This window comes from Varanus komodoensis, unplaced genomic scaffold (assembly GCF_004798865.1).
Source record: "Varanus komodoensis strain SLA01 unplaced genomic scaffold, ASM479886v1 scaffold11, whole genome shotgun sequence".
Lineage (NCBI taxonomy): Eukaryota > Metazoa > Chordata > Lepidosauria > Squamata > Varanidae > Varanus > Varanus komodoensis.
In genome coordinates, this window is record NW_025335317.1 from 22,158,784 (window position 1) to 22,181,270 (window position 22,487).

At 40.8% G+C, this 22,487-nt stretch overlaps 1 protein-coding gene across 1 annotated transcript in view; it reads left to right on the forward strand.

Annotated features, from left to right (window-relative positions):
• PCDH15 (protocadherin related 15) overlaps window positions 1–22,487 on the forward strand; it is a 405,567-nt gene that overhangs the window by 121,629 nt on the left and 261,451 nt on the right. Inside the window, exons 7-8 of the mRNA XM_044420577.1 lie at window positions 13,676–13,795; window positions 21,057–21,167. Of these exons, the coding sequence (XP_044276512.1) occupies window positions 13,676–13,795; window positions 21,057–21,167 (231 nt within the window). The remainder of the gene's footprint in view (window positions 1–13,675; window positions 13,796–21,056; window positions 21,168–22,487) is intronic.

Here is a 22,487-nt window from a genome sequence, read left to right on the forward strand (position 1 = left end):
TATTTTTATTTATTTATTTATTTATAAGTAAGTTTTATTATTATTTTTCTACCAACTAACATAAAGAAACTAAAAAAATCAATCATCAGAAACATCAGACCTACTGAGTCAGCTCCCCACACTTTTTTTTATAACGATCCGTAAACATATTTAAATCTATGCGTAGTCCTGTTTCTCTAGCCAATAATAAAAAGAATTCCAAGTATCCTCTTTCTCCTTCAGAGACAAAGTCAATCTGTCCATTTCAGCACAGTCCAAGATCTTTTTTAGAATCAGTTTGTTGGTAGGTGGCTCTTCACTCCTCCAATGTTGGGTAAATGCAATCCTTGCTGCAGTAATTACATGTAGAATCAAATACATCGCTTGATTATCAACATTATCAGGTACAATGCCTAATAGGAAAACTTCAGGTTTAAATATTAAAAACTTTTGTAACATTCTCTCAAGCCATTTATGTATTTTAGCCCAGTATTTTTTTGCCTTATCACAAGTCCACCACATATGATAAAAGGTACCCAGTTTATGTTTGCATTTACAACATCCATTTGACATATTTGGAAACATCTTAGCTAATCTATTTGGTGATGGATGCCATCTATAAAACATTTTATAAAGATTTTCTTTATATGAGGTTGCTAAGGTTACTTTGATATTTCTTTCCCACAGCTTTTGCCATTTCTGTAACTCAATATTATATCCAAAATTTTGTGCCCACATTATCATAGTTTCCTTAACTTGTTCATCTTCCATTCTCATATCCAAAAGAAAATTATATAGTCTTTTAATCATTTTCTCATCTGATTTTAAGATCACTTGGTCAAATGTTGTAAACTCCTTATAAAAACCCCACATTTTATAATCTTTAACATATCTCAATTGTATTTGAACCTTATGCCACCAAGAGATATTAATTCCCTGATCTTGCAGTTCTTGGTTTGGTTTCAATCCTCCATCATTATCCAGTATATCATCATATCTCACAATCATCAAAATTCAATGTGTTTGGATATACAAGAGGTTCCATAGGTAAAAGCCATCTTGTTAATTTAGTGTACAGTTTTGTCTTTAATTTTTCCCACACTGACATTAATGACTTTCTAATATAATGATTTAAAAAACATTCTCATACCACATATTTATTTATTTATTTCTATGCAGTTCACAACAGCACATTTCAAACAAAAAAGCAGAACCTACTATTAAAACATTAACATATCAGAGAAGTTAACAATGCAAAATTTAAAATGCCCCATGTTGGAAAAAAGTTCTGGGCGAAGACTTATTTCTGATCTGCAGCAGATAAGCTCTCTCCCTGCCCCAGTGCTGAGAGGAGCTTGTATCTAAGAAAGCAAGGCCAGGACTGCGGGTTCCCGTCCCTGCTCAGCCATGGAGCCCACTGAGTGACTTTGGGCCAGTCGCAGACTCTCAGCCCAACCTACCTCACAGGTTGCTGTTGTGGAGATAAGATGGAGGAGGAGAATGATGTAAGCTGCCTTGAGTTTGTTGGAAGAAAAGTGGGATGGAAATCTGATAAATAAATAACTCAGTGCTGGAGCAGAGGAAAGAGTTGTATCTCTGCAAAGATCAGCTGGATTGGTGGGCAAGAGGGGTATGTGCGTATAAGTAGTGTGTGTGCTTTTGTGTGCTTGACTGGGGTGTGCATCTCTGTGTGAAAATGGGAGGGACCACACATACCAGCCATGACTTTGCCTACTTCGTGCCAGTATTTGGCCTCCAGCATCCAATTCACTCCTTAGATTGAAAATGATCCCCCGTCCTTAGTTCAAAACTTGGGGTGGGGGAGCTTGCCTTGACACCCATTTTATATTGCTGAATAACTGTAGCACCAAGAATGAGTGTCACCCAGCCTGCCGTGCTGGTAAATGCTTAGATTGGGCAGTTCTAGCAATCATACCAGAGCACCAATGTAAAATGTAATGTGCGCTAGCACATCAGGCAGAGAGTTGACATGAATGCTGCAGAGCAAGGTGCCAATACTTTAGTCTTAATTCCAATAGTGAAATAATGTTAATGGACAGAACCTCATGAGTCCTCTTCAAGGTACGTGATCCAGTTTATGGAAGATTTCCCTGAATTGTGCCACAAAGCCAGCAAGCAGCCTCTTCTGCAGTGCACTTTTCTCCTCGCACCGATGATGTGATTTTCTGCCATGCACTTAAAGAGAGTGCCTTTGTTCAGCTGCAGTTTGTCTACCTAGCAATTTTCCTTTTCCCTTTTGGAGGAAGGTTTGGTTTGTAATGTCTCCTCTGGTCCCTAAGAATATTATAGGTGGAACTCGAAAATTACTTACAAGTCCCAAACCTGACAGCTCCTGAGAAATATTTAACCTTCCCAGCTCTTTCAGCTTGATGGCACTAACTACATAAGTCATTCTGCCAAGCCTTTCTTTAGTATTTGTTGAGAGAACAGCAGTTTTTTCTTGTCCTAAGAGGCTGTAGATGAGAGTGACTGCCTACTTGATAGACATTAGACAGGACAACACATTTTGCTTTGAGGTTTGGAAGGGAAATTCAAATTCCTGCAACTAAGCTCCAGTCTCCAAACTGGAATGGCCTGATGGGTGCCCACAGGGTGGCTTCAAGCACTTGTCCCTGGGCAATATGATAAGCAACCCAAACAGTTAGGCTTTTCAGGGTGTATCCTAGAAATCACACCGAATGCGAATATACTGGTTATATATTTTACTTGGGCATTTCCCGTGTGACAGGGAGAATTGAGTGCTGATAGTATTGTACTATGTACTACAGACAACCAGGGGGCACAAATTTTGATGCGTTTTTCTGGTCTTTCTAATAGTCAGGAAAACTAGACTTTCTTGCTGCCAGATCAACACTGGCAAAGTTAAAGCTAGAACAGAAGTGATATGGCTTATACTCAGGCAGGTGGGCTGGGCTGAGCAAGTCCAGAACCAGGGACCAGGAGTCAGAACCAAACAGCAACTGGAGTCAGAGAACAAGCTGGAGGGGAGGGCTGGAAAACAAAGCAAGAGTCGAAATGCACGACATGCTAAAGCTTGGGTAGTCCTGTTGCTCAAGCAAGGCTCATCTACCATGCCCTGTTACATTCCTTTCTGCCCAGAGTGATCTAATGGCCAGTCTGTTTGGATGGACTCAAAATCTGGAAGGTCCTTTGTTGATTAGCTGCCATTTGCAATTCAGTGATTTACCAAAAGAGGCAGCTGCATTCCTTTTCGGACATGGCACTGAAAGGTTTAAACTTTGCACTTCACGACACGGAGTGCTGGTCAGCAGTTCCTGACAGGCAACAGGTAAAGAATATGCCCATTTGCCACATGGTCTATCATGTTTAAATGTGCTAACTATATAGATTTAGCACACTGATTATGGGTTGCCTGGGTCTACATTGTCACATCTTTTCCAGACTTAGATGCAATGCCCTATAAATCCAGTGTCCCAAGAATGGCTTTGTAAGGAAGGAGCAAAAGGTATGTAAGTACATGTCTTTGTAGGCAGCAATATGTTCCCCTCTAGTCCATGACATTGATTCTTCATTTCTATGCAAGAAAAATGTGATGCCATTCAAAAGAGGAATCCTCTTTGTTGTGGCTTAATCCTACAGCTTACTGCAAATTTTTCCTTGGGGTTTTCCAGAATTCAATTCCTGGTTACCACTTGTACATTTAACTGTATACCCCATGAACACAATGATGCTTTTAAAATAGTGGATGGAGAAAGCTTTGTTTCAGTCAAAGGGAATTACTATTCTGCATGCACAAAATACCCTCTGTTATTGATACACTCCCAGATGATTCATACATAAATCTTCATCACTCATTGATGGTAACATAAAACAATGACTTGCATGAGCAAATACTCCATCATTATTCCAGAATTTTCATTATCATCTTTTGTTGACTTGAACACTATGCTCTTCAATTTAGTTAGTTTATGTACTTGCCCAAAAGTCATCCATCAAATGCTAATCAAATGATGAAAGATCAAATTATGTAAGTACATATATGAACCTGTTTACTGATCATTTAATGTCACAGCTGAAGGCAAAGCATTCAATTGTATCATATTTGTCAGTCAATTCACACTTGTATGAAGAGCTTTCCAAAGCACAGGAGTATAAAACAATTTAGACTACAGCTTTTATATCTTAGGAAGTGATAGATTTTCCAAGGAATCAAAATGGTGTCTTTATTGCTCTGGACTGCGGTTCCCCTGCAACACAAGTACTTTTCTGAGGAAAGACATTTGGATTATTAGGGCTGAAATAAAATTAATATCACACAGGCCATCTCAGGGAAAAGGTCACCTCACTTTTCTTGCTGATTTTTCAACATCCTGCTAAACAATTTCTATGTTTCCTCTGTGGTCATGCTTTTTGTTCTGCCATGCTCCTTTAGAGTTTGCTAATAGATCGCACAACCCCAAGACTGGGAAAATACTGTCCCTTTGCTTGCTTTTGGCTGGTCGGGACAGTTCTTGCGGTTGTGGGGTGGGGGTGAGGAATGTTGCTCCTGCTGCTCTCTTTGACAATTTATTTATATGCTCCTTCCCCCACCAAACAAACAAGCTAACCAACCTCTGTGAAAAATCCCTAGAGTAGACATTTGTTCCGTGTTTTACCTTAAAAGTTGTTTGTTGGTGTTTCTGTTCTTTTCTTTTTCAAAAAGCTCAGTTGGAAGCACAGCGGTCCTAGTAAGCAGGGATCCAGGCTCATGCTTTTCTGCTTCCTTTTACCAACCAAACAGCTTGCTAAGCCAGGATCTCAGTAGTACAGTTGAATATATCACACTCTCAGGTGCTGCTCACAACCTTCCCAAAACAGAGAAAGGCACCAGTCTCATTTCTGGCCTTTACTGCTTTGATAAATTTCTAGCAGCCTTTCAAATACCTTAACAGGCTTGTCTGGATGGCTGCTATTACTAGACATGATGGACTTTTAGAATCCTAGCTCCATTCTTCTATCCCAGTTTCTCCAGGCTTCTGAAATAAAAAAGTTACACTGAGATAGCATGTAATGAAGAATTCTAAAATGAGGAAGTAGCCATTTTTGCTGATCTGATTTTCTACATTTTTAACCAACATTAATGTCAGATAAATGTGTTGCAAAATCCCTTTGAAATTATTCTGCAACTGATATTTAAACCAAGGAGTGTGAAGATCATACAATAATTATCTCCATAGGGATAGACTTATGAAAGCAATTAATTAGAATCGGGTGGAGGGAAGTGTCAACATTCTCTCTGCATTCTGCTCTCTTAAAACTCTCTCTGTGTGTTTCTTTCTGCCCAAGGCCAGTGGCAACAAATAACATTCTCTACTCTGAGCATAGGTAATGACGACTGACTTTTTTGAAAAATAAGCAAGGCACCCTATTCATCTCTCTTTAAAAGACTATCTGCAAGCAAACGTGATTCTATTCTTAATCTAGATCTCATTTGTTCTGAAAATAGTGGTTAGGTGTCCAACTTGTCCAAGGAACAAGGGTGGCTTTCAGAAATCAAAATAGAATGATCTCTTCCATAAACTCCAAAGCATCTATTTCTTATTTTTATTTAACTGTAGAAGGGGTATGTGTATACATCTCTCTCTCTCTCTCTATGTGTGTGTGTGTGTGTGAGAGAGAGAGAGAGAGAGACGGAGAGATTCAGCACCAGGGGAAAGAGAGAAATCTCCTGAGCACATTGTTTTTCCACTGAAGAAGGAGATGAGATTAGGAAGTGTGCAAGTCGTTTTTAACCTCAGGGACCTGATCCAATCAAGTTAGAGTGAAGGATACTTAGAAAGACCAAAAAAAAAAAAAAAATCACCAGTGTCAAAGATGATATACATTTTATAGAATACAGTGATGAAATTGGGATGCAGGATATAAACAGTGAAAGAGCATTTACACTCCTCTTATCTGAGCCATATTGGTTTCCTGATGCACCATGGGCCTCCAAAGTAGCCCGGGCACACAATTCATCGATTCCTTTCACCAAGCCAACAACAAAATCTTTATATAGATTTTATAGAGTTCCAGAGGCTCTAATTCCCCCTTCCTGCAAGATGGGGGTGTTGAAGCTGTTTCACTAACGCAAACAATTTTGTTCTCACAGCAAAAGCAGCCCTTATCTAGGGAATGACTGGGGAAAGCAGCTTCAAAGCAATTATCTCTGGTGCTCTTCTGATCAAGCTGAAGGCCATAAAACATTGGCATGGAATCAAGAAACTATATGCTGGCTTTTGGGCAGTGAGAAAGTTCACTTCACTATCGGTTGCCCCCCCCATATAATCTCCCCACCATTATTCCAGTACAGCCCATACGGTGCACAAGATCAAACTTCATTGCTGCTCATTTTCATGTTGCTAAACTCATTTCTCCAAATCTGCTGCTCCCCAGAAATTTTGGTCTACAATTCCTGACCATTGTATGTGCTGGCTTGGGCTGATGGAAGCTGAAGTCCAAAAAACTGGGAAAAGAAACTTGTTGGGGAAGCTGAGGTGAACGATGCATGCTGCTTGGGGGCAGGCGTGATTCTGACTGTGGTCCAATGCAGTGCAATAAGAGGCACCATGTTGAGGAAGTCTGGCTAAGGGCGACATTTCAGTGCAGCCAAAGATATTTATATGTGCAGAAGAAGAAAAAAACCTACAAGTGTGTCCAGTGACTTATTTCCATTTATCTGGTGGCCTCAGGCAAACAAACATTTGCACCGTGGTTTTCAAAGTCCAAGCACTCTAACTACTAAGCTACCTTCAGCTGTCTTATGTAAACCATTCACTATTTATTTTATTAATATTTTTGTCCCTGTTAAGTGAAACCAGTGACCTATTTTTAATTCAGTGACAAAATGTTTATGTTAACATTTACAGCACTTTTAAGGAAAAATTCATAAATCCCCTGAGTGTGAGAAATAGGGGAAAGGGCTTTGACAAATATTTGCTATGTAAAGTGAAGCTGACAAGTTGGGACCTTTGCATATTGCTGTGTGGGTGGGAATTATTTATTATCACTCACATGTTTATGCATATCAACATGAAGCCATTTCAAGGGATGTATAATGAGAATATGGGTTATAAGTTAAATTCTAAATAAAAACAAAACAGCAATGCTGTACCCAAACATTGTAACAGGTATTTTTGCTATCCTAACAGGATTAGCCTTCCAAACACAATTCAATAATTAGGTTTTTTTTAATAAAATGAGTCAGTACCATGTTAATTAAAGTCTTTACTCTAAGTCACGTCATAGTCCAAGGCTGTGAACAGCCGTAGCACTAAAAGGAAGAAAAGTGAGGCATTAATGTAATGTGATGATAATATTTATGCAACCAACAAGTGCCAGTTTGTTTTTGTTTATTTAACTTTTGTGCCACAATAGAAATATCTTGTGCCTTCACATTGTTGAGTGCCTTGTGGTAACATGACAATTAAATCCATTGAGAACTCAGGTTGTTACATTATAAATATGAAAAAGTCACAGGGGGCTGCATACTTCTGTAAGTCTTCATATGTATGAGTAAGAAATCCAGTTAAAGCCTTCCTTGTGACCTGACAAAATTTCTAGCTCTTTTTGTCATAGATTTAATTTTTGCAAAACTTACTAAGCCATCCCTTCAGGTTATTTTCTTCTTGACAGCAAGACTCTCCCACAGTGTTGTGTATCATACAAAATGTTTTACATATAACAGTAAATATGCCATTCAAATTGGTGCAAAATAGGGCATACAATTCAGAGCAGACATTGTCTGACAAATGAACAGCAGTCTTACAGCACCCAGGATGCACCAAGGGTGGGGGGGGGTGTTGGGGGCGGGGGGGGTGATGTTTAAAAATCAGCTACAAATAAGCTTTAAAAAACCCCATCATCCTGGCTGGCACTTAGGAAAAAAGCAGAACTTGCCCCAGTGCTCTTTGTCCAAATATCAAAATGTGTGAAACAGAAACAATATTGGTTTAAAAAGGCATTCACATTTTTCGGTATGGGCCAAAAACAGCTATAATTCTTTCTTTTTCATTGAATAAAGATCTAAGAATGAATATCTCAGGCAACAAATCTAAGCCTTGGACGATTCATTACCAAGATTAATGGTAATGTAGACACTTGTAGACACTTGATCCTCACATGTTTTTCCACATACATTTCTTTCTCTGCTAATGGCATGAATACGCAGCCCCATTACAGAACATTTCTGAGCTGATATAAATATAAAATTATAGATTGGCCAGTGGATATTGCCTGTTTAAATGTCCGTGGCACTTGGAAGCAGAATACTGGCTCAGGCATTACTCTCATTTGCACTTCATTTCTGGTAAATCTGGATCTGAACTCATGCCCCAGCTCATGTCCCAAGCTAAGCCAGAAGGAAGAACCACAAACTCAGAAATGTCCCACATCAGACTCATCAGTTTACTGATGTACAATGTTAGATACAGAGGTAGTGCAGAAACAGTGACAATGACAATAGTAAATAATGTAGGGTTGTCCCACTAGTGGTATCATTTGAGTAGACATGTTGTTGTTGTTATTAGTCGCGAAGTCGTGACTGACCCATCGCAACCCCATGGACAACATTTCTTCAGGCCTTCCTGTCCTCCACCATCCCCTGGAGTCCACTCAAGGACACCAACTGCTTCAGTGACTCCATCTAGCCACCTCATCCTCTGCCGTCCCCTTCTTCTTTTGCCATCTATTGTTCCCAGCATTAGGCTCTTCTCCAGGGAGTCCTTCCTTCTCATTAGGTGGCCAAAGTATTTGAGTTTCATCTTCAGGATCTGGCCTTCTAAAGAGCAGTCAGGGTTGATCTCCTCTAGGACTGACCGGTTTGATTGCCTTGCTATCCAAGGGACTTGCAGGAGTCTCCTCCAGCACCACAATTCAAAGGCCTCAATCCTTTGGCACTCAGCCTTCCTTATGGTCCAGCTTTCACAGCCATACATTGCAAAGTTGACATATCAAGGTTCTAAATATTGTAACTACACTCATGGAAAAGGCTCCATGATTCAGAATTGCTCCTCAACCACATGAAAAGCAGTGGGGCTGGTGATGCAATGGAGCAGTGAGCATGGACCTACTCACCTTGTTGTGAGTCCAACACATCCTTTTCTTACCCAGGGTCTAGGACACCAGATTGCTCTTTACAATGTAGATCTTCCTTGGCACTTCATAACTAATAAGACAATACAACTTAGAAAGCCACCTAGCAAGCTGAATGATAGCCCCTGCTAATGTAAAAAAAAATTGATGAATGATAGTTGAACCCTATTTGGAAACTCTGCCCCAGTCTTCCCTTTCACTCACACTGCAGGCTCCACCCTTCAGGCGTCTCTCTCTGGTAGAGAGCTAGCCTGTGGGATCTATGCAAGCCTTCTGACTGGGTCAGCAACTGGGCAAGGCAACAGCTCTCTCTCATAAACTGAGTTCCCTCCCATTTCTTCCAAAATATGCTCTCACAGTTGGCCTGGGAAACTGTAGGCAACAACCTTGACGGGCCTTTGAAGGCTTCTACCCACCTTGAATAATCCTGCCATCCCAGAGCGTCTTCCACAGTGTTGTCCCTTCAGAATCCAAACACACAAGAGTAAGTCCCTGGCCTGCTTATTACACACGTTTTCCATGCAATAAGAGTGAACACACACACAGGGCTATACTTTTGTAAACAAGTGCCATGTTGCTCCTAGTTTAGTATTGTGGTTTTACCACCTGCTAAGTCACCAAGCAGGGTCTGTTGTATCAGTTATCTGCCTTACCAAACAATTATTCCTATTTCTAAGCAGCCCAAGTGCCAAGGTTTCTCCCAAAGTTTATTTGTCACAGAAAGCAGTGAGCAAAACTAGACTTTTCCAGTTGTCATCCATCTTAGTTCTTTATGGCTGCCCCAAGGCTAATCTACATGGGCAATTTATTGTGTGCTATTTCAACTCTGACACTAGAGCAGCATCAGGTACTCTCCCCAAACTATTTCAACCCCAGGCTTTGTTTCCCCAAATGGATTTTCACAAAATCCTTTTATAATGGGTTTTCTGTTTTGTGTGGTTTCCTCAAAGTTTGTGATTTCAGTGTGCCTTGTACTTCCAATATGCATTTTCAGTCGAACGTGTGGCTTGTCTCCAAAAATATTTGTGTCTGTCTCAACACCATACTGTTTACTATTTACTGTTCCACAAGTGGGATAGCTGTCTTCCCACCCCACCCCCTGCATGTGCAAATCAAATGTCTTTCTGCTCCCCCTCTGATCTACTTCTTCACCTCTCTGCATAACTGGGTTGCAAAATTCAGCAGCCAGGGGCCATGGCATTTTATAAGGAGAAAACCTTGAAATCCTAGATCTCCTTAGTATGTGGGGAGAAAAAATGCAGGAGCAGATGAGGAGGAAGCACGGGGAATTAGATTCCTATGAAGTATTGCTCGGGAAGTGATTTAGTCGCGTACAGAAAACAAACCATGTTTGAAACCCTCACAAAGACAAAATGCATGCAGCTTGAATGCTGCTGAGTAGCAGTTCTACTTCACGGCTGGAATAAAGACTCTTACATGCCCATTCGGTAATGAGCTACATAGGATTCTTTGGGGTGACAGGACAATTCAACTAAGGCATTGACATGCTTAAGGATTCAATTTATTCTCAGGAGATGTTCCCTGTTCCAGGGGGATCACCAATAGGTAAATCTGTGTAAACATGTTGGAGGTATGAATGGGCACATGTCGGTAGTCACAGTACACTTCTACATACTTACCAGCCTGCCCAGGAGTGGACAATGGGACAAAAACCTGGGGGTTTGTTTAGCTTAAATCTGCATGTGTGAAGTACTAACTATAATTTTTTAAAGGGACTCATCTAACCACTATAAGCTGGTATATATATGCATCAGTATATGTGCACTGACCCTGATGTATAACATGATCGAGGAGGATAGATATTGTCACGAGAGTTGATGACATTATACTCATATTGTGAGAGTTCATCTATGGATATCTAGGTTAATGGGATTTATTTAGTTAGTCATTGTTTAAAGCATTGTTTACAAGTGTCTCAGGACAGTGATACAGAACAAAATAAAGAGGCAACACAAAATGAAGTATAAATCTAATCAGACCCAATATTAAAATCTCAATCAACTCTTAAAACGCTGGGAAAATAAAAGGGTTTTGGCATCGGCGAATAAAGCAAAATGAATAAAGCATCAATGCACCTTTCTGGGGAGCAGGTTCCAAAACCAGGGTACCACTGCAGAAAAATCCCTTCTCCGGGTAGCCAGTCTTCTGATCTTCAAAGACGACTCTCAAAGAAAAAATTCAGACTCGGATCTTAGGGGGTGGGCAGGTGTATAAGGAAGTAGATGCTCCTTCAGATACCTTGGCCCTAAACCTTTTAAACTTTATAGCTCATCATTAACACTTCAATTGGGCCTGGACTTCAACTGGTAACCAGTACAGACACTAAGAACTGGTGTTATGTGAGCATATCTGCTGGTCCCCATCAAAAGCCTGGCTGCACTGTTATGGACCACCTGAAGTATCCAGATTGTCTTCAAGGGCAGCCCCATGTAGAACATGTTACAATAGTCCAGATTTCAGAAGAAGTTTTCCACATAAGAATGGGATTAATACCAGGTCTACAGTGCATAGGCACCAGCTGCCATAGGAGAAGTAAATGTAAATTCAAGAAACTGTGTGATTAAAATGCATCATCTTTGAAAGCTATTTCAGTATAAATTAGACCCTGCAGGTTTGTGAATCAAGTATTTTTGGTCCTGGCAGAGCTTGAGTTTAGCAGTCCTGTATTAGGAACCATTTCTGCTGTTGCTGTTAACAGTTTATTAGATTTATTAGATTTTTATTTTCTGATACAATTCAAGCGGTAAAGCCTTTCCGCCTCTGCCTCTGTTCCCTTACTTTTTGCCTGCCCTTCCTTCATCATATTGTAAAGTAAATAGCATTAGGCAAATTTAGGTAAATAAATAGATAGGCAGGAAAACAAATATAAGGATTGTGCTGTGTTTCCTTACTGGTCTACACTCATTTGGGGATGGATTACTGTGCATATAAACAAGAAAATGTTCCCATATTAACTAGTCTTTGTTTTCTATTAGTAATTTGATATAACATACCTTTCCATGAGTTGCTAACATCAATATATCTTGAATCCAATTGTGTGTATTTGGGGATTTATTTGTGTTCATGTGTTGTATAATAATATACTTGGCTGTTAGTGTGGCCTTACCAAGTCAACCAACTTAGAGGGGTATACTCCATATGTCTAGAGTATACCCCTCTAAGGCATGGGCATCAATTACACTGAATGAGGTTTGCCATTTATTTATTTTATTTATTTATTTATTAAAACATTTTTATGCCGCCCCATTCGCCGAAGCCTGTTATTTACTGTAAGCCTGTTACTTACTTACTTACTGTTAAAGGAAAAACAGTAAAGAAGTGCTGTGATCCGAAGGTTTAACATAGCAGATTTCTCACTGACCTTGACTACCTTATGGCCTTCATCGGTTTTGATCTTCAGCACATGAATGCAAAGGCTTCTGGGGACTGTGGTCTCACATTGCTAAGCAATTCAGTGTCTGAGACTCCATGGAATGTTTTGTGACCCTGGCTGAAGGTAAGTGGCACCAACTGCCAGGACAGATACTTGCCAAGGAAGCAGGGCCGTCAATAAATGGCCTTCAAGAGATGGCTAATATAAGATGGCTAATATATTTGTGTCTGACTATTTCCTTCCTTGGCAAATATCTGTTCTTGCAGTTGGTGCCACTTACCTTCAGCCAGGGTCACAAAACATTCCACAGTGTCTCAGAGGCTTCAGAGGCAATATAAATGTGTGAGCGTTTATGTCAAGGTGATCAGATCTGGGTTTGGTCAGTGTATGGAAGGGAGGCCCCGTGGGAATCCTATTAATGGCATTGTATTCCCATCCCTGACCTGAAATTTTATGAGGCTCTGGTTGATATTGGCATATAGCCTCACTTTCACAAGGCTTTATGCCTTTATTCTTGCATACAGGGAAATGCAAGGGAAAATGAAGGCACAACGGCTTGCGACAGTGAGACTCAATGCCAAGGAAGGAAAGAGTCAGACATGAATAGCTCATATCAGGCATCTATTGAAGGAAAATGGGACAACATAGTTCTAACACTTCTTCCCAAGAATCTAAGGAAACTGGCATGGACAGCCAGCTGAGTTGTCTTCCTGGAACAACTCAGATCACCCCTGGACTGTATATGATGAATTGTAGCCACTGTCCTTGCAGGGAAAGACATGTGCAAGATAGTTATGCTACCAGGGCTACCTGCACCCCTCTTGATTTTACCATAATGTTGCTGTGAGGACTATGGTCTGAAAGCAGCCCTGCTGAAGGCAGTCAGATCTGGGTTTCATCAGTGGCACATTCGGGGGAAGAACTAGTGCTAAGGAGGCACAAACTCTCACACATTTATATTTCTTCTGAAACTAAACAGTGCAAATAATTCACAATTTTTAGTTGCAGTGTGTGATTAAGCCTAGGAAAAATCTTAGTATTTTCCCTTGCAGGTGTTTGCTTGTTTGTTTGTTGGAAGAGGAAGCAGCAGTCTTTTCAACAGGTCAAAATAATGCCATGTTCACTAGCCTCACTGGAGCTTGAAACCATTACGTGGTCCTTCTTTCCTTCAAGGGTTCCTAAGCATGCGCATCCTTTTTGTTGTTGCAGTTAACACCAGTTGGAACCACCATCTTTACCGGATTCTCCGGACACAATGGTGCCACAGACATAGATGACGGTCCCAATGGCCAGATAGAGTACGTCATCCAGTACAATCCCAGCGACCCAGTATGTGAAATTATTCTTTTCAGTAAATATTCATTATTTGAAGACAAATATAAGACACCAAGCCCTGATTTTAACACAATTTGTTATTATATTATTCCTTTTCTTACCTTTCCAAAAGCTTTTGTAACTTCCTTTATAGGCAATTTGACCACAGGTTTGGGATGAGTAGTATGGTACCGAGTGAGGCTTCCTGATACACACAACAGGCTGGGATGGATGAACTGGATTTTAAGCCCTTCTTTTGCATTTGGGACATGGAGAATGCCATTTGTATCCCCTGTAGGTTTTTTTTTAATGAATCCAGTATTCCTTCCTTGGGAAACCTCAAATAATTATTCTTTGGTCTGACACACTGAGAGCCGTTCAGACTTTGGGAGGAAAATGTTTTGAGGATGTCAGTGTATACAAATGTGTTTGTAAGAAACGAGTGCTTGTAGGCACATATATTATACCAGTTTATGCTCATCATACTCATTTGTTTTGCTTTTGCAACTCTTTGCTGAACATACAAACCCAAGTTTGCCTTTGCACAATGTGTGAAATGGCTCTCAAATCTTTCTTAATGAATATGATCAACTATTTTCTAGATATAAAGTTACAATGTATTTATATTTGCATATACATATAGAAGTAAAACATCTCCACTGAACAAAGGAAAAGTCACAGTGAAAAAGTGAGTTCTAGTTCACATCAAACATTTTATATATGTTGAGCAATGGCATATTTCCTGTGTACGGCATGTATGTACATACATGGGATTGCATGAGTCAGATAGGCGTTTTGTACATGCATGTCCCCTTTTATATTTCTTCTGAAAAGGAGTGTATGAGTCCCATGCTTTACAATAGAACTATATTACCCTTCATGTACTCTGTGTGAACTGGCCCCAACTGACCCCAAAGGTCAAGAGTGAGAGGTAGAGATAGAAACATAGAAACAGAGCAAGTCAGAAGGGGCCTCCCAGGCCATCTAGTCTGACCTCTGGCACCAGCCGGCTGCGCTCACAACATGTGCACATCCAGCCTATCCTTGAAAACCCGCACCGATGGGGCCTCAACGACCTCTCGTGGAAGCCCATTCCACACCCTCGGGGCCCTAACTGTCAGGAAGTGCTTCTTGGCATCCAAACGAAAGCTTGGCTCCCTGAGCTTTGCTCCATTGGAGCGCGTCCTGCCTTCCTCTGCAGGGGAGAACAGGTCTCTACCCATCTCCATGTGACATCCCCTCACATACCTGTATGTCGCCAGCATATCCCCTCTGAGTATCCTCTTCTCCAGGCTGAAGAGACCCAGTTCCCTCAGTCTCACCTCATACCCCATTCCCTGCAGACCGGCCACCAACCTTGTGGCCCAACGCTGCACTGACTCTAACCTGGCTATATCCTTTCTGTAATGAGGGGCCCAAAACTGAGCACAATACTCCAGTTGCGGGCGTATCAGAGTCTATAGAGTGGTACTAATACCTCTCTTGATCTAGAAGCCACACTTCTGGCTATGCAACCAAGGGTGGCATTTGCCCTCTTGACCACCGCATCACACTGCTGACTCATGTTTAGCCTGCAGTCAAGCAGTACCCCGAGGTCCCTTTCACAAGTGCTGCTGCCCAGCCACTTGTCCCCTAACCTGTACTTATGACAGCTATTCCTATGCCCCAAGTGCAAGACCTTGCACTTATCCACATTGAACGCCACCCTGTTGTCTCCTGCCCACTTCCATAGTCTGTCCAGGTCCTTTTGGATCTGGAGTACCTGCTCCTCAGTTGTGGCCACTGCTCCAGTTTTAGTGTCATCTGCGAATTTGATCAGCAGACTGTTCACCCCTTCTTCCATGTCGTTAATGAAAAGATTAAACAGGATCAGCCCCAGGACAGAGCCCTGGGGGACCCCGCTTGTTACTGGCCGCCATCCCGATGATTCCCTGCTAATGGTTACCTTCTGCTTTTGGTCAGTCAACCATGCCCTAATCCACCGAACAGTGCTTTGGTGTATCCCAAAACTCCTCAGTTTCTCCACCAGGATATCATGGGGCACTTTGTCAAAGGCCTTGCTGAAATCCAGGTGAACCACATCCACTGCATCCCCTCCATCTAGCCATCTCGAAACCTTGTCATAGAATTCCACAAGGTTTGTCTGGCAGGACCTGTTTTTGCGGAAGCTGTGTTGTGTGGCTGTCAGCCTCCCTTCCCTATCTAGCATCACTAGATCTCTCTCTATTATGAGCCTTTCCATTGTTTTTCCTACAATGGACGTAAGGCTAACAGGAATAGTTCTCCATGTCCCTTCTACTACCCTTTTTGAAAATTGGGACCACTGATGCCACCCTCCAGTCCTCTGGAACTTCACTCGTTCTCCATGAGGCCTCAAAAATGGAGGCCAGCGGGCGTGAGAGAACCCCTGCCAACTCTCTAAGCACTCTCGGGTGTAACCCATCAGGACCCTGGCACCCTCAACTTCAAGAGGGGTGATTCTAATCTGTGCCCCTAAGTCCCCAGCCTCATCAAATCTCCTATGTGGATATCCCCCGTCCTGCTTTGGGGAGAATACAGAGGCAAAATAGTCATTTATCATCTGTGCCTGTTCCTTCATATCAGTCACTGGATCTCCTTCCTCCTTATTTAGTGGTCCCACCACTTGTCTCCCCTTCCTTTTCCTATTTACATGCTGAAAGAAGCCCTTTTTATTGCTCTTGATATTCTTGGCAAGTCTCAGCTTGTAATCAGCCTTAGCCTTTCGAAGAATCCTTCTGCAACAGGCCTCCTCCTCCCGGTATATCCTTTTGTCTATTTCCCCCAGTACCCATTTCCTATGGAAGTTCCTCTTTCGTCTAATCCCTCTAACCACCTCCTTTCACATCCATGGTGGCACTCTCCTCCGCCTCCCCACCTTACTGACTAGAGGTATCGTCAAGGCTTGCGCCTCCAAAACCTCCCTTTTGAGTGCCATCCACCCCTCTCAACTCGCTTACCTTCCAGTAACCTATCCCAGGAGACTCTCCCCATTCTGGCCTTCAGTTGGCCAAAGTTGGCCCTCTTGAAGTCCCAGCTTCTAGTGCTCGACCTGCTGCACGTCCCCAGTCCCCTGATCTCAAAGCAAAGGATGATCACTCACATCCAGAGCTCCCCTAATCTGTACTTCATCTGTCAGCTCCTCCCTATTGGTCAAGACCAAGTCAAAGATGTTTCCCTCCCTCGTTGCCTCTCGGACCCTCTGTGTGAAAAACTCTCCCTCTATAGCTTCTAGGAAGCGACGTGACCTGGCTGTCACCGCCGAGTGAGTCTCCCAACTAATATCTTGGAGATTGAAATCTCCCATAATTACTGTGTCTCTCCCCCAAGATATCCTTAGAATCTGGCCTGTCAGGACATCATCCAGGGTCTCAAGGTGACCTGGAGGGCGATAACATACCCCCACTGTCAGGTCTCTTTCCCTGTCAAAACCCCTAAGTTTCCCCCAGACTGCCTCTACCAAATCCCCATCTGTGCTGCATTCTATCTCACTGCATCCTATCCTTTCCCTGATGTATAAAGCCACGCCCCACCCCTCTGTCCCTTCCTGTCCTTTCTAAAAAGGTGATACCCCTCTATGTTCACATTCCAGACTTGCCTTTCATCCCACCAAGTTTCTGTGATTCTCACCAGGTCATACCCTCCTATTCCCAGGAGAGCTTCAAGCTCTTCCTGCTTATTACCCATGCTCCTAGCATTGGTGTACATGCACCTCAACCCCTTCCCACCGCTTCCTTTCCTTGGAGTTCCCAGCCTCCTCCTTCCTCCCATCCTCCCTGATACCTGGCCCCTCTCTGCAGGAGTCCTGTCAGTCCCTGCAGTACCCTGCAGTATCCTGCAGTTTTAAGATAGTATTATTAAAATGGTGTTTTATTTCTGGTAGTAAATATATTACATAGCAGTATATCTAGTTAATTGTCCCCCCACTTTTTAAACCTGGGTCACAGGCTTCTTCTTCCTTTTTTAAAAATTTGTAAAAATGTCAAGCCAGCAGGTCCATGACAATTTACTTTGGATTAATTCTTCCAATATGATTTTAGTAGTTTCCTAGTGTGCAAGTTGAAATAGCTTTTTGTGATCTTTAGTGCCATCTATTTAGAGAGAAAATCTGTTATTTCAGTGATGAATACTTTTACTGCTTTTTAAGATACAAGGCAAACAATAGTTCATATTCAAGATCAGAACAAACAGAAAAGTGTGGGGGCGGGCTGTTTTTTGTTTTACCAATTGTAGGTTTTCTGTACCATTTCTTTATATCTAAAATACTACATTTTAGACACATTAAACATTTTGTTAAGTTCAAATTATTATTGTTACCTGCAGGATGTGAATTATCATTGGCAGCATGAATATAACAATAAAACATAAGCAAAAGTAAGTGTGTTTTGATAAGGGAAAAAGGGATGGTTGTTATCATTTTGGGTTGCTTATTATTCCAAGACAATATTTAAATCCCCATTGTGATCCAAATTACAGAAAAGCTGAGATGAAGCCAGTCTGTATTCCAAAAGGCACTATTCAAGAAAACTGGTGGAGAGAGTGATTGTCACATCTTTTGTTAGCTGAATATAATTAAGCTTGCTATAATTACACTCACTATTATTAGGCAAATGCATTTTCTCCCTGTGGAAAAATAGTGTGATCTGTTGCTCCAAGCAACATTCCCAAGGATGTTGGGGAGATAGTGCAAATATTCATATACAAGGCATAATTTTCATGAAATAGCTAGTACTAGTTCTCACAAATGGTAGATGAGGTTGGCAAAACCTCATGGATATGGCTATTAGTTATGAAACATAACAAATGCATCTGAGAATATACCCTGTATTTCAACATAATATTAATTTGGCTACACACATGCACATAGACAAATATCTACCTCATATTTCCTACAAGTCCAGTTTTCACAGCGAAATTAATGCAATTATCTTGGATCCACCACCATACAAGCTTCTGTAAGCTGTCCTGGGACAGCTTTCATATAGGATGGGATATACATATTTTAAATAAAATAAATAATAATAAAATAAAGCCAAGCCTTCAGAATGCAGATGAAGGCTCCTATGACGGAATGCCCCCTTCCCAGAAAAGATTTGTATAATGGGATATTACCATATTCAAGCAAACGCTATGTGCCTGGCAGCTTATGATGATGACGATCAGTCTGCAGGAAGGAGGATTTTATCAGGTACAGTCTACACCACGACAGTCTATGCACAGATTTGCCACCTTTCGTGCTATACAAAATTAGGCCTACTTCACTGATGTTGGTCTATGAATATTCCCTTCATCTCCTCAGCATTCTTGATCTCTCTAAAAATATTAAAATTAAAATTAATAATAAATAAATCTGTGGTCCAGTTCAGACATCTACCAGTCATAGACTTCACAGGATGAAGAAGCTGAGAAAAATCCTATGCATTTTTCCTTCACAACCCAGGGGGTAATATGTGACACAGGTGCTCTGTGTAGTCTGTTCAGTCTTGCCACATCATTTATGCATCATTCCTGGTTTAGTTTTGAAGGAAGAAGCATATAAATGGACATGGATTCTAGGTTGAGTGTATGTATCACACATTCACTTTGTGGTGGAGGAAATAGGCATACAGTACATACTGCTTCTGCACTGTAAAATTTGTGACTCCTCATAAACAATTGAAAAAATGGTTTTACAAATGAGGAAAATTTTGGGTATAGAAATGTCCAATTTCACTTAAAATTTTAAATTCTGTTCCTCCAAATTTATCTGCTAAGAAATAGAATAACATGGAATGATCAGTGTTACTGAGCTGATGACAGATTTCACATATTACAAACTAAAGTGTTCTACTCCTGATAGAGTTGGGTGGGGAACAGATTGGATTGTGTTTACTCTGTTAACATTAAGTCAGAGTTTATTTAATTTGTACTTCCTGGAACTGAATGTATACCCGAATACAGTCTGCAGTCTGAAGTTTATGCATTGTGATTTATACAAGAAAAGAGTATCTGAAAAATGTGCACTTGAAAAATGTGGATGAAAAATGTGAAAAATGCATATAAATAAGTTTTAGTGAATGGGAGAAAATCATGTAGAAACACAGAAACAGAGCGAGTCAGAGGGTGCCTCTTGGGCCATCTAGTCTGACTCCCAGCTCTAGCCAGCTCTTCTCATGACATGCCTACCATTGGAAAATGTACATAAACTATGTGTATGTGCGAGGAAATATACAGAAAAATATGCACAGAAGTTTGCACAAATGCATTTATTTTCTAAGTACATCTACATGAGGACTACACTAAAAACATAAAAGAAGGACTGTTGATTCTTCAGTATGTATGAAGACTTGTGCTGATCCATGATTTTTACCTATATCTCATCAGACTAGAACCAAGTTTGTACAAATGAATGAGTGGTGTTGTGTGCATGTTCAAGCTACATGTAGAAGAAGCAATCTACATGGGGGAACCCATGTATTCATCTGGACTGACTTCTAATCACAGGCTTCTGTGGTGATCAGAGCAAAGAACCAAAGAAAATTAACAATAGCTTGTCACCTTGTTCTGAGCCTTGTTTGTAGAACTAAAGAACATATCGCTTATCATGCCAGCCCTAACTTTTTGAAATTATGAGATGCCATTATGGAGCACCTGCTTTCCCTACTCATAAGGAATAAATCATGCAACCCATTCATAATGAATACAGAAGTTCACTTGTGCTTATGTGAGGAGGCTCCAAATCCCCAACAACCTCTCCATTGGCTCTGCCATTTTAGGATTGATTTGACATCAGGTATTGTTTTACTCTCTTCCAGACTCTGTTCCTAACTAGTCTGGAATGCTTAAGTAGACATTTATGGTTGAAAGATATGCTATAAGTGCACTTCTTCCTGGTGGTACTCAAGAAGGAGTTTTCTTTCATTGATTTCACATTGTAATTATGCCAAGGGTTTGGTTTGATTTGGTTTCCTTTCCCCCTGAATAAATTCCAACACCAAACTTGTTCAAAGGAAGGCAAAGTTCCCCTGTTTCTATGGTAACTTATTAAGCCCATGATGGCAGCTAAGGGTGGAGACAAAGCTAACTGTAAAGATTAAAAATAGCTTCTACAGATAGATGATTACAAATAGATGTGGAAAAACATGTGGAATAATGTACATTATTCATAGCAGTTAAAGGCAGTGAATGCGTTGCTAGAGATTGCTGCTCTTTGGTCTTCCTTCAGTTACTTCATTGCATCCCATGGCCCTATCAACCATGCTCTTTTTATTATTTGCAGACATCAAATAGGACTTTTGACATTCCTCTTACATTGTCTGGAGCAATAGTTTTACGTGAGCGACTAAATTACGAAGAAAAGACCCGGTATTTTGTCATTGTCCAAGCAAATGTGAGTATGTCTTATTTATAATAATTTGGGAGATTAATTGCATACACAGCTGTTTTGGAGGAAGGGAAAAGAAAGCGGTTTCTGTGTATCTTGTCTGCTCAACATTTAACTTCTGTGAATATCAACAAATTATCTATCATTTCTCAAAAGTGTATTTACCCAGGAACATTCATTTGAACAATCACTGCAACATTGAGTGCTAACCTGTGTATCCGAATGAGCCATCATAGATCAGATGCTATAGAAAGAGCTTGCTTTACAGCAGAAGTTAAATTATGTTGCGGGTCCCCAGCTGATGTCATCTAGTGATGAAATATCAAGCAACTTGGCACGCAGGAAAATCTCCCCTGTGTTTTTGTTGCCTTTTAATACAATCTTTCACAGAAGTGCTGGTCGTAAACATGCTGGTATTTAGTTGAAAAATTGGCTTTTAGGTCTTGGAAAAATAAAGAAAATTATAGGGCCAATTAGCTTTGCTATCCCAACAGATCTAGTAACACTAATTTGATATGAATTAAATTTAATGGCTTTAATTTAACTGGATCATTCTGCTTTGAAAAAGAACTTTCTGAAGGTGCTTTTTCTTTCAACTTTAACAAGTATTTGTGTGTGGATCATTTCCCTGACATGTTACATTACAGCTTTTTCAAGCTAAGAAATAAATGGATGATTTTGTTGTGCCTAGTATATCAATCTATTGGGAAATACCTTTTAATTGTACATAGCTTTGCATTTACAACCAGCTGAAACACATGCCTACTAAAAAATAAATCACATATTCTTAAGTGGTCTTACCCACAAGCTATTCAATTTACTTCAATGGAACTTGATTATGGGAAAGTCAACCCAGCAGAGAGGCTGCACTTGCTTTCTTTCTGGCAGAAGAGAATTGGGGTGCTGATGCTTCTGGCTTCTTCTCATGGGGAGAAGGCAGCAAGCAACACCACAGCACCCCTTACCCCTTCTTCATGATTTTTTCTGAGAAGCAGAAGGAGGTGTCTTCCTTTTTTTTTTTTTAACAGACTCCTTTGCACTGCAAAATACTTTTATTTTTATTCCCATGCTAGAAAGGCAACAAAGAGAATTGATGAAATCTGTCAGTGAGTGGAATATAAGGGACATGCACTGGTGTGCTGCACTGATAAATGATTCTATAATTAAAGCTGCAATACTTTTGAGGAGATACAAGGGATTAAATCCTTTTGTATTTATGTGCAGAAAACAATGCTCATCAGCTCCATATTTATGAGAGAGAAGATTTTATCACACAGTCTGCTCTACATGTCTGTTTCTTCAAGTGTTGCTTTGCAGGGTGGGAGG